Genomic DNA, 11,731 nt, shown 5'->3' with positions numbered 1-11,731 from the left:
ATGTGTTCTTGGTAATTTTTATCAAGTTGCATTCCAAAATAAGCCACGACCACCTTTTCAAACTTTCTGAATGTATCAATGAATGGAAATGCTGCAAATGCAGCAGCAGCTTCAGCTTTTTCGTGAAGAATGTCTACATTTTTAAACAGCTTTTGGCAGTGGTTTCCTTGAAAATGTCTACCATGGAAGGGCTGCAGAGGAATGTTTAATGCCTCAGGCCAATTCTTGCATTCTGGCCAAATGTTGGCCAAGTTTTTGTAGAGATGGTTGACAACACCAAAAAGCAAGTGAAGTTCCATGGGTGGGATTGCATCCAGAATAATGGACTCATCTGGGAAATTCAACAAAGGTGAGTGGATGACATTTCCAAATTGTTTAGCTTTTTTCACATCATTTCCATGAGCAATGAATTCTTGGTGTGCTTTTTTAATGCCTCCAAATGTTCTCAAAGAACCACATAGTCCAAGTTTTGAAGAATCAGCATCACACTAACAACACGGATGTTTACTGGCATGGGATTGAACTCTACAGATGATATTTGCAACTTTCATGTCGCAAGATAAAAAAAAGTGAATTGAGTTTGACTGTGTCAGTTTCAAAAGGTTTTGTATGTTTTCATATGTTTCTGGCATTCCTTCAGAGATGGCAATTAAAAGCTGTTTTTTTACTCCAGAGTCTTTGAAGGAAGAGCTGCAAAGCTTTGGTGATTTTAAAACTGGACTTGTCGGTTCTGGAATTGTCTCTAGAACACCCAGACTCATCTTAAGAAAGTCTCCGCCCCCATCAATTCCAATCTTAACAAGAGGCTGATCAGAAATATTTCGTGCTGATAACACAAACCGCAGTAGACTGGCAACATCCTTGCAATGTACAACTTCTCTGATTATATCACAATTGGAAAATTTCACTTTTGAAACAGTGAAGTAGTGACTGAGCAACTTTCCTTGTTCTGAAAATTTTTTAGCAAAGTAAGGCTCAACAACTCTTTGAGGGCTGATGAAGTTTAGTGTTGAAGCAAGTTGTTTCATGCGATTGTTGTATAACCCTGTATTAAGCTGAACTTTCACCAAGCTTTCAGTAGGAAGTGGTTCCTTGAAAAGTTGAGTTGGTGCTGATTTTCCTAAAACAAAATTAAATATTTTTTAAAAATTGAATGGTGGATTTATGAATATTGGTTTTTTAAGGCATACCTAAGAAAATAATAATTTCTAAATTAATCAATTGGACATACCAAGTTTGAGTGGTAATTTAGGACCTCCACTTGCTTGGCTAAGTCGCACAGTACCATTGGATGATGAATCATGTGTTTTCAACACAGAAGAAGCCACAACCTCTGCACCTTTGGTGTTTTCTTTTGCTAGCCTTAGTAGGTTGACCCGTCTTATTGCAGGGGTACAATGATGAGGTAATTCTGGTCCAACTATTGTCAGACAATGTGAACATCTCTTATGAACTGTGGGAGGGCTTCTCTCTGGGACAATATTGCTAGTCATTGGTAATGGTGTTTTTCTATTGGTTTTTGCAATTTTGCAAATGATGCAGTTGCAATCAGGTGAATTTTGTGTGAGTTGTTTCACAAGGATGGAAGAAAAGTCATAGAGGTTAGGAAAAGGCTTTGTAGCCTTTCCTTCATCAATTTTCTGAAGATGGAAACGACAATTTGTGCACATCCCATTAGGAAGTCTATCATTATTTAAGTCCAAAGGTGTCAGAAAGGATGTCAGTGATTGGTCACTTTTTGACATGCAAAGAATGCAAACATAGTTTCGGCACTCAGTGTGAGATTTTGCTTTGTTTGACATTTCAAAACTTTAATTTCTTCACTTAAATTTTTTTCAAAATAACTAAAAACACAAAAAAATTCAAGTTTAACCGTAACAGAAAACAATAACAATTTTGACAAATTTTAAGCTGTAGGGCTGTGGCAAAAAACAAAAAAACACTCAATTTTTATCAAGTGCAATTTTAATGCTTATCTGTTTCAAAATAAACCTTAAGAAATGCAATATTTGGTTGTTTCATTCATTTTTTTTTAAGCAATGATGATTTCATTTTTTTCTGTTTTAATCAAATATTTAAATGCAAATTTCTCTCCTGGACGCCATTCCTGGATTTTAAAATACTTGGAATGATATCACATTGGTATGTACTATCACCCCTCAAAAGGATTTTTTCGGGTGTTTTCATCAATGATACACCCTAAAATTTTCTAACAGTGGTCGCCATATTGGTTTAAGCATAAATCAGTATGAGTATTTATAAAAAAGCTGATTTTTTTTATCCATATTATTATATTAATTTGTAGAACCTTCAGAAAAAATAACAATACTGAAAAACCTTTTGTTCTGGAGATATGACACTACAAAAAAAAGCAATAAAAGTTTATGGTGTTGAACTTTTGACGCTATTTGTTGAGCCATAAACTAAATTCTAGGCATGATATGAAAGTTGTATTAAATATTTTGCAATCTGCACCGTCGGTTTTCTAAGAATCCAGGTTTTTAAGATGTATTATTTTTTCATTTAAAAAAATAAAATTTCAAAAATACGAATTTTGCCTACTGACTGACATTGAAATTTGGGTAATTCTTACAAAAAGTACCACAAAATCCGAAATAAGAAACATTTTGACCTGAAACTTTGGTAATGTTCATGAAACATGTTCAACTACAAACTGACAAATTAACCCACGTTACTTTGATTTACAAATTGTATAAACAGAAGCTGACTAAAAAAAAACAACCTTCACACGAGTCTCTTCAAGCACCTTACAAAAATGTAACAAAATATTTTATTTTGTCTTGATATGTTACAACAACTGGATTGATAGTTTAAAACATCTCATAAAAAAAAACACTGAAAATTGTGCTTCCATAAGAAATTATAGTTATTTAAAGCCGCCAAAACAAAAGTCAAAAAACATTTTCTACTAAAGATTACAACAAAATTAAAAAATGAAATAAGTGAATAAATTAATAACTTTAAAAATAATTTAAAAATTGATTAGCAAATTAAATCATGTGATGTTTAAAATGTAATAAATAATACTATGTAGGGGAGATGGGGGCACCTTGATCCTTTTTATGATTTATGGCTGATTACTTAAAAAACCCTAGCAGACAACAATACTATTTTCAATATTTTTAAAAGAACATATGCTTTTTTATTCAAATCAACAAGCTAATTTTGGTCCAAATAATATTCAGTAAGCTAGAACTTAACTTTATAACATCACCTACAAAGGATCACGGTACCCCATATATGGGGTACCCTGCACTATGGGGCACCTTGATCTGCACTATTAGGCACTTTGATCTTATATACAGTTTTTTACAAAATCAATAAAAAGTTGGCAATAAAGCATAATTAAAAACATATTTCTTCAAATTTCTGCCAAGAGATTCACATTTAAAGTTTAGTGAACATGTTTTTTCATCAGAAATTTTAAGAAATGTTTGCAAAAACTGAAAAATCACAATCGAAAATCAAATGTCAACCAACACGAGTTGTGCCATCATGCTGCATTGGATCGGGAAGCTTGCAGACGATATCATCTCTGATAAACTGGCACAATTGCTTGAATTTATACAATTTTAAATTTTCTCTTTTCAAATATTTGAGCATTCGCACATTTTCTTCACAGATTTTTCCAACATAATGAATAGTTTTCTTTTTTGTATCAAATTTAACAAGAACAAAATCCTTCACATTCAGTCATCAAAGTCAAAGTTCACGCCTGATGATTCAACTATCTGTTGAGAAGATATCATTTCAAGATTATTTCACTGTCATCACTTTCAAGCAGTGGTAGGCAATGAATATTATTATTTTTTTGTTTTTTTGTTTTTTTGTTTTTTGTTTGTTCTTTATTACAATATTTAATACAATATTCACAAATATATCAATAAGAAAAATTAGATACAAAGAAATCGTTAAAAAAAAAAAAAAGAATAAAGATAAAGAACGCGGATACTCAAAGAAGACCATACAGGTCTTGTCACCGAGAGCTGCTGTTGAAGAACTTTGGACTTAATTTAGATTTTAGAAAAAAAATAAATAAATAAATACAAATTTTAAACTTTTCTTTAGTTATGGTCTTTATGGCTTGAATTAAAATACCAATTCTTCTGAACCGCATGACTCAAGCAAAAACAATAATATCATAATATTCTTGATAAACAAATACGACTCGCATCTTACTCGCATCTATACGATCACTGGCTCTTGTTACTCAAATTTGTTTTACAATTACACTAATTTTAATTGTTAATTGATTAATAAATAAACGAAAATAATAAGAATATGATTGCACTAGATACATCCAAATCACTTTAAGGTTGTCCAAAAGATTGCGTAGAAGAATTTATCAAATGTTGGTGAGTTTACATTTACGCTTCCACCGACAAAAATGCTAAACCACTGTCAAAGGGTGGTTAACTTCAAAAAGTATCATACATACAGTATTTGCAAATACATCATTCACATACATCAACTCTTTTTTTTTTTTTTTTTTGTATAATTTTTTCATTTTATTATTATTATTTTTTTTTTTGTTTTTATCTTTTTATATATTTTTTTTATTACAAAATTAAATTCAATATTAAAAGTATATACTGTTCGTAATACAAATTATTTGCAAATATTACGAATTAAAATAAAAATTAAAGTTAACAAGTAAATAATAAATGACTACTGTACAAATAATGTCAGTGCAACTTTTAACAAAATTCAAATAATGGTGTTTAAATATAGTTTCTCACATAAACTTTAAATCAATATTGTATAAAAGTAAAGTATAAATGAGTGATGACAAAACTAGGTATAATTAAAAGTATATAAATATATTTTCAATTGAGAATATTACTTTTTTTAGTTTTCTTTTGAACATAATAATTCCATTCATAAGAAAAATCAAAATTTTTTAAAATTATTTGATTCCATAAAAAAGCTCCACGAAAAGAAATGCAAAATTTACCAAAGTTTGTTTGAAATTTTAGTTGTTTAATAAAATTATCATTTCTTAAAGAATATTTATTTTTTTCTTTTAAAGAATATAAATCAAAAAAGGAAGCTGGAGATGAGTTGGTTTTACATTTAAACATAAAACAAATAACATTATAAACATTTACTTGATATATATTAAAAACATTCATGTTAAATAAGAGTGGCCTTGAGTGAGTAAAACAATTGTTGAAATTTATAAGACGTGCAATATGCTTCTGCTGACAATAAAGTGGCTTTAATTTACTTTTATGGGTACTACCACATGCAATATTAGCATAATTAATATGACAGTGTATAAAAGAGTAATATAGTTGAGTTAATGAATTTTTGTTTAAAACTCTTCTTGCTTTATATAAAACTCCGATGCTTTTTGCAATTTTGTTGCATAGATGTACGATGTGATTCTTCCATGATAGATTTTCATCTACAATGATACCTAGAAAATTTGTGAAAATTGCTCTTTTTATTTGAATATTATCAATATGAAGAAGAGGCATATTACTCGGAAGTAAATGTTTTTTAAATCGTGCATGAAAGAAAATCCATTTGGTTTTATCAATGTTGAGTGAAAGTTTATTTGACTTAAACCAGTCATATATTTTTGTTAGCTCAATGTTCATATCGTAAAAAGGTTTATTGAAGTTATTATTAGATAGGAATAGGTTTGTATCATCAGCAAACATTATAGTTGTTAATTTTGAGACTTCATGGAGATCGGTAACATAAATTAGAAACAATAAGGGCCCTAGTATAGATCCCTGTGGAACTCCACAGGTTATATTTAGATAATTTATATTTAGATAATCTTGTGAAGAAGATCGGTCGACATGGACAAATTGTTTGCGATGTTTTAAATAGCTTTTTAGTAGTTTTAAAGCATTACCGGTGATACCATAATGTTCAAGTTTTTTAAACAGTATTTTATGGTCAATTGTGTTGAAAGCCTTAGATAGGTCTATAAAGACGCCTAAAGTAGACTCTGACTTTTCAAATGAATCAGTTATACTACGAGTAAGATGAACTATTGCATGTTCAGTAGAGTTATTTCTTTTAAAACCATATTGATTTATGTAAAGTATATTATTAACAGCAAGATGATTAGATATTTGATTGAACAAAATTCTTTCTAAAATTTTTGAAAAAACAGAGAGGATAGATATTGTTCGATAACTGACATTGGATGTTTCACCTCCTTTCAATATTTTGGCATTATTTTGGCTATTTTCAATTAATCGGGGAAAATTCCTTGATTTATAGAACATTTAAAAACTTTAAAAAGAATATGTTTTATGGTTAATCTATGACTATATTACAATTTATATTATCAGGACCAACTGCTTTATTAGTTTTAAGCATTTTAAAAGCACTTTCAAATTCTGAAGAAGATACTTCAAATTTATCTAAACTAGAGATTAATGGAAACACGTAATCATTTATTGGATTAATCATATTTGAAATATTTTTAGCTAAATTAGGGCCAACAGACACGAAATATTTATTTAATTCTCTCGCTATTTGTTTGGGTTCATATAAAAATACGCCATCAACTTTTATAGTGTTAGGCACAGAGCGTAATTTTAATTTACTATTTCCAGTAATTTGACTTATAATTTGGCATGTGCATTTTGAATTATGTTTATACTTTTCTAGTAAATCATAGTAATATCATTTTTTGAATTTTTTCTTTGACTTTCAAACATTTTAGCACAATTTTTTTAAATAATTTTATTTACTGGTGTTGGTTTTTTTAAGTATTTTATATACAGTTTTTGCTTTATTTTTGAGGATTTCTTAAGATCTTTATTGACCCATGGTGACTTTAAACTTCTATTGTTTATAATAAATTCACGTTTTGGAAAATTTACATCATATATTTCATAGAAAGTTTGAAAGAATGTATTGTATACTTCATTAGCTTTAAATGAACTGTTAATATGATTCCAATTTATTAAAGATAATTGATCCTTAAACGATGCTAGATTTGCATCGGTGAAAAAACGTTTGATAATGACTCTTTTATGTAGTTGTATTAATTTGTTGTCAATATTAATAGAGAAAAAAATAGGGAAGTGGTCGGAAACAACACTTTTTATTATACCTTTTTTAAGAGTTTCATTAAGGATATTGGTTGTTATAATGTTGTCAATTAAGGTAGCTGAAGTTGAGGTTACTCTAGTAGGTTTGTTAATTAGTGGAATTGCTTGATCGAACAAGTCATCGTAAAACTTTTTAATATTGCTATTAACGTGATATTCAAAACAATTTAAATATACGTCACCAATTATATAACTTTTTTAAACTAAACTATTTTTTTTAGATATTATTACACAAAAATGCATTAAAACTTTCAATATGGCCAGATGGTGGGTGATAACAGCAGCTTATAAGTATGTTTTTAGAACTATTGGTTAAAGTTCAATTGTTAAAATTTCTTTATTGTCATCAGAAATACTCATCTCAGGCCTATAAAAAAACATCAAATTTTCCGTTATATAAAAAAGTACATCACCTCCACGTTTATTTGTTTTTCGCGCTAATGGGATCATATTGAAACCTCGAATATGGAAATTTAAATTAGATTTAGCTTCATAAAATTCACACCGCGTTTCAGTTAAGCAAATTATACTAAATGTATTTGAAGTTTCCTCTATTAATGCAGTGGCGGATCAAGGGGGGAGGGCTATAGCACCGAGCCCCACAATTATAAGGGCCCCGATTTAAAGTAAACAAATTTTTATTAAGTCTGAAAATTGAATCTTTTATTAACTTAAAAGAGCCAAAGTTAAATTTACTAAATTGTCTGAAAACAAAAGCACAAAAATAAAATAACTGTCAACAAAAACGCTGCATTATATATTTTTTCCGGTCTTTGACAACAAAGGAGCGCAACGACTTCTACAAAAAAAAAATTACTCGATTGGTAGCAGCGCCTTATAGCAATAATTGAATGTAACGTTTGTACAAATTGCTACAAAAACAATTCCCTTCGGAAAATTATTAATGACTTGAATAATTATATTGTTATTGAAAATGCATTAACGATTGCAATTCTACAATTCTTTTGTACTTCCGCACAAAAGAGTTCTTGTGTGAATGCATTTAATAGCTGAAGCGCTAAATTCGTGAAAGAGAAAAAAAGAACAGCTTAACACTTTTCAGGTTATACAGTTATAATTAAAATGCTAAGAAAATATGAAAGTGGAGCTTCTAAAAGAAGATTGAAGAAAGAGAGAGAGGAAATGGTAGCTAAACTTCCGAAAATGACAATTTTTTTTTCATCAAACCAAACTAATATGCAATTTCCACAAACTGTAGATAATAATAAAAACAATGAAAAAAAAGATGAAAACAATAACACGGAAAATGAGGTAGCCTGCCAAGGTCTTTCAAATGAAATTCAAGAAGTTGAAAGTGTTGAATCTACAATGCATAATAATGAGCTTGACTCAGGTACTCCGATTTTTACTATCTTTAATGACACCTCTAACATCTGCTAAACAAACAATTTACTTTTTAGGCAGTTAATATTTTAATTCTATAAATTGTCACTTATTATTTTTTTATAAGGCTTATTTATCATGATTTTTTTTCCTAGATACCATTCTACGCGAAGACCCTGCTTTATGGCCATTACAATTAAAGGAAAATGAAAGTATGAAGTATTTAAACAAGGGGTATGCTTTTTTTCAAAATAAAGACTCTAATTTCGAATCTTCGAAGCGGATGTTCAAAAACCAGTACAGATATTATTCGGTTAAATATTTTCAAAAAGTGATGAATAATGGCGAAAAGTGTGACCGAAAATGGTTAATGTTTTCTGAATCCACTGGATGTGTATTTTGTTATGTTTGCAAGTTGTTTTCAACCGATTACGACAACGTATTTGTCAAAAGTGGCTTTTACAATGGGAAAAAAGCTAAACAAACTATTTTCGGCCATGAAAACAGCAAGGAACATATTCAATGTATGATTAAGTGGTAGAATTCATAAAACAAAATACTCATGTCGATGAATATATGGTAAGCCAGATTAAAAGGGAATTTAATTATTGGTCTGCAATCTTAAATAGAATAGTAGCGGTTATTCATTTTTTAGCGGGAAGAAGTTTAGCATTTCGAGGCCATAATGAAGTTATAGGATCGTCAAATAACGGAAATTACTTAGGCATGTTAGAACTGTTGACTCAATTTAATCCAGTTTTAAAGCAACACATTGACACTTTTGTAAATAAAGGCAAAGGGTAATGTAAATTGTTTGTCTAAAACTATTTGTAGAGCTAATTGATATTATGTCTCAAAAGGTTTTAACGCACATTATTACCGAAATAAAGAATGCAAAATACTGGGGAATTATCGTAGATTCGATTCCTGATATTTCTCACGTGGATCAACTTTCTGTGATATTTCGTTATTATCTAAATGGCCACGTGTATGAACGATTTTTTTGTTTTCTACAAATTAAAAGCCACGACGGTAAATCTTTGATTACTGACATTTTAGATCTACTGGAAAGATATGATATTGATATAACCAATTGTCGGGGACAGGCATACGATAATGCAAGCAATATGTCTGGTAAATATTCTGGTTTACAAGCACGTTTAAAAGAGCGCCTCAAGATACACGATGGTCATGTAGGTCAGATGCTTCAAAAAGTCTAGTAGAAAATTTTGATGGGATTCATGCAGCGCTATGTCATACAGCTGAGGATACAGAAGAAAAATCTGATACTTGTCATGAAGCTTTGTGTTTATTAAATAAGATCATTAAGCTAGAGTTTGCATTCATGGCTGTATTTTGGCATTACATACTTAAGAGGTTTAATGCAGTTAGCAAATTTCTTCAAAAAGTTGAATTCGATTTGCATTCAGCAAGCAGTATGTTACTTTCACTAATTCACTTTGTAAAAAACTTACGAAACGACTTTACGAGATTTGAGAATGAATCAAAAAAACTTAGCTCGTTTATTGAAAAAGACTATTCGGATAAGAACAAAAGAAAGTTGATTAAAAAATTGAGCAATGGAGAAAACCAAGTTGATTCTTTAAGCGTATCCGACAAGTTTCGAGTGAATACATTTTTTGTCATTATTGACAAACTTGTGACACAATTAACTATAAGAAGTGATGGTTACGACCACGTAAATAAGTTATTTGGATTTCTATCGAAGCTGCTAACTATTAGTACCATGGAATTGCAAGTTAGCGCGAAAAAAATTGTAGAAGTGTACTCAAATGATTTAGAAGATAGTTTCATATTTGAAATAGAACAGTTTGTAACATTATAAAAGTTGCAGTCTCCGAGTTTTTTTTCGCATAAAAAAGATAAATCTGAGACTGAAAACACATTGATTCCTCTGCATGTTTTAAATTGGATTGTTGAAACCGATATTATTGATGTATTTCCAAATGTTTATATAGCATATCGGTGGTTCTAACTATTCCCATAACAAATTGCGAGGCTGAGAGATCATTCTCTACTCTTAAAAGGGTTAAGAACATGCACCGATCAACAATGGACCATAGTCGTTTAAGTAATATAGCAAGATTAACTATGGAATCAAAATTATTAGAAACTTAACTATTTTAGTGATGTGAACTCTGCAATCACATCGCTGAAATCCAAAGTTTCTAATAATTTTGATGCAACTTTAATAATGTTACAAACTGTTCTATTTCAAATATGAAACTATCTTCTAAATCATTTGAGTACACTTCTACAATTTTTTTCGCGCTAACTTGCAATTCCATGGTACTAATAGTTAGCAGCTTCGATAGAAATCCAAATAACTTATTTACGTGGTCGTAACCATCACTTCTTATAGTTAATTGTGTCACAAGTTTGTCAATAATGACAAAAAATGTATTCACTCGAAACTTGTCGGATACGCTTAAAGAATCAACTTGGTTTTCTCCATTGCTCAATTTTTTAATCAACTTTCTTTTGTTCTTATCCGAATAGTCTTTTTCAATAAACGAGCTAAGTTTTTTTGATTCATTCTCAAATCTCGTAAAGTCGTTTCGTAAGTTTTTTACAAAGTGAATTAGTGAAAGTAACATACTGCTTGCTGAATGCAAATCGAATTCAACTTTTTGAAGAAATTTGCTAACTGCATTAAACCTCTTAAGTATGTAATGCCAAAATACAGCCATGAATGCAAACTCTAGCTTAATGATCTTATTTAATAAACACAAAGCTTCATGACAAGTATCAGATTTTTCTTCTGTATCCTCAGCTGTATGACATAGCGCTGCATGAATCCCATCAAAATTTTCTACTAGACTTTTTGAAGCATCTGACCTACATGACCATCGTGTATCTTGAGGCGCTCTTTTAAACGTGCTTGTAAACCAGAATATTTACCAGACATATTGCTTGCATTATCGTATGCCTGTCCCCGACAATTGGTTATATCAATATCATATCTTTCCAGTAGATCTAAAATGTCAGTAATCAAAGATTTACCGTCGTGGCTTTTAATTTGTAGAAAACAAAAAAATCGTTCATACACGTGGCCATTTAGATAATAACGAAATATCACAGAAAGTTGATCCACGTGAGAAATATCAGGAATCGAATCTACGATAATTCCCCAGTATTTTGCATTCTTTATTTCGGTAATAATGTGCGTTAAAACCTTTTGAGACATAATATCAATTAGCTCTACAAATAGTTTTAGACAAACAATTTACATTACCCTTTGCCTTTATTTACAAAAGTGTCAATGT

At 30.1% G+C, this 11,731-nt stretch overlaps 1 protein-coding gene across 1 annotated transcript; it reads left to right on the top strand.

Annotated features, from left to right (window-relative positions):
- Nucleotides 1-8,183: 8,183 nt before the first annotated feature.
- LOC136087936 (uncharacterized) lies at nt 8,184-10,290 on the top strand. Its single transcript, XM_065811566.1, has 5 exons — nt 8,184-8,454; nt 8,600-8,968; nt 9,100-9,237; nt 9,279-9,641; nt 9,692-10,290. Exons 1-5 carry the CDS (start codon nt 8,184-8,186, stop codon nt 10,288-10,290), a joined length of 1,740 nt encoding a protein of 579 aa, XP_065667638.1.
- Nucleotides 10,291-11,731: the final 1,441 nt, after the last annotated feature.

The sequence above is a fragment of the Hydra vulgaris genome, chromosome 12 (genome assembly GCF_038396675.1).
Source record: "Hydra vulgaris chromosome 12, alternate assembly HydraT2T_AEP".
Taxonomy (NCBI): domain Eukaryota; kingdom Metazoa; phylum Cnidaria; class Hydrozoa; order Anthoathecata; family Hydridae; genus Hydra; species Hydra vulgaris.
The sequence above is the reverse complement of the archived record's forward strand: the minus strand, read 5'-3'. Positions and strand labels throughout refer to the sequence as shown.

What these genes read in the sequence shown, in the direction of transcription:
- LOC136087936 (XM_065811566.1), top strand. Translation starts at nt 8,184, where the DNA reads ATGCTAAGAAAATATGAAAGTGGAGCTTCTAAAAGAAGATTGAAGAAA. An exon ending in CAGCAAGGAACATATTCAAT is followed by an intron (nt 8,969 to 9,099) that starts GTATGATTAAGT and finishes TTCATTTTTTAG; the next exon opens with CGGGAAGAAGTTTAGCATTT. An exon ending in GATACACGATGGTCATGTAG is followed by an intron (nt 9,642 to 9,691) that starts GTCAGATGCTTC and finishes GGATTCATGCAG; the next exon opens with CGCTATGTCATACAGCTGAG.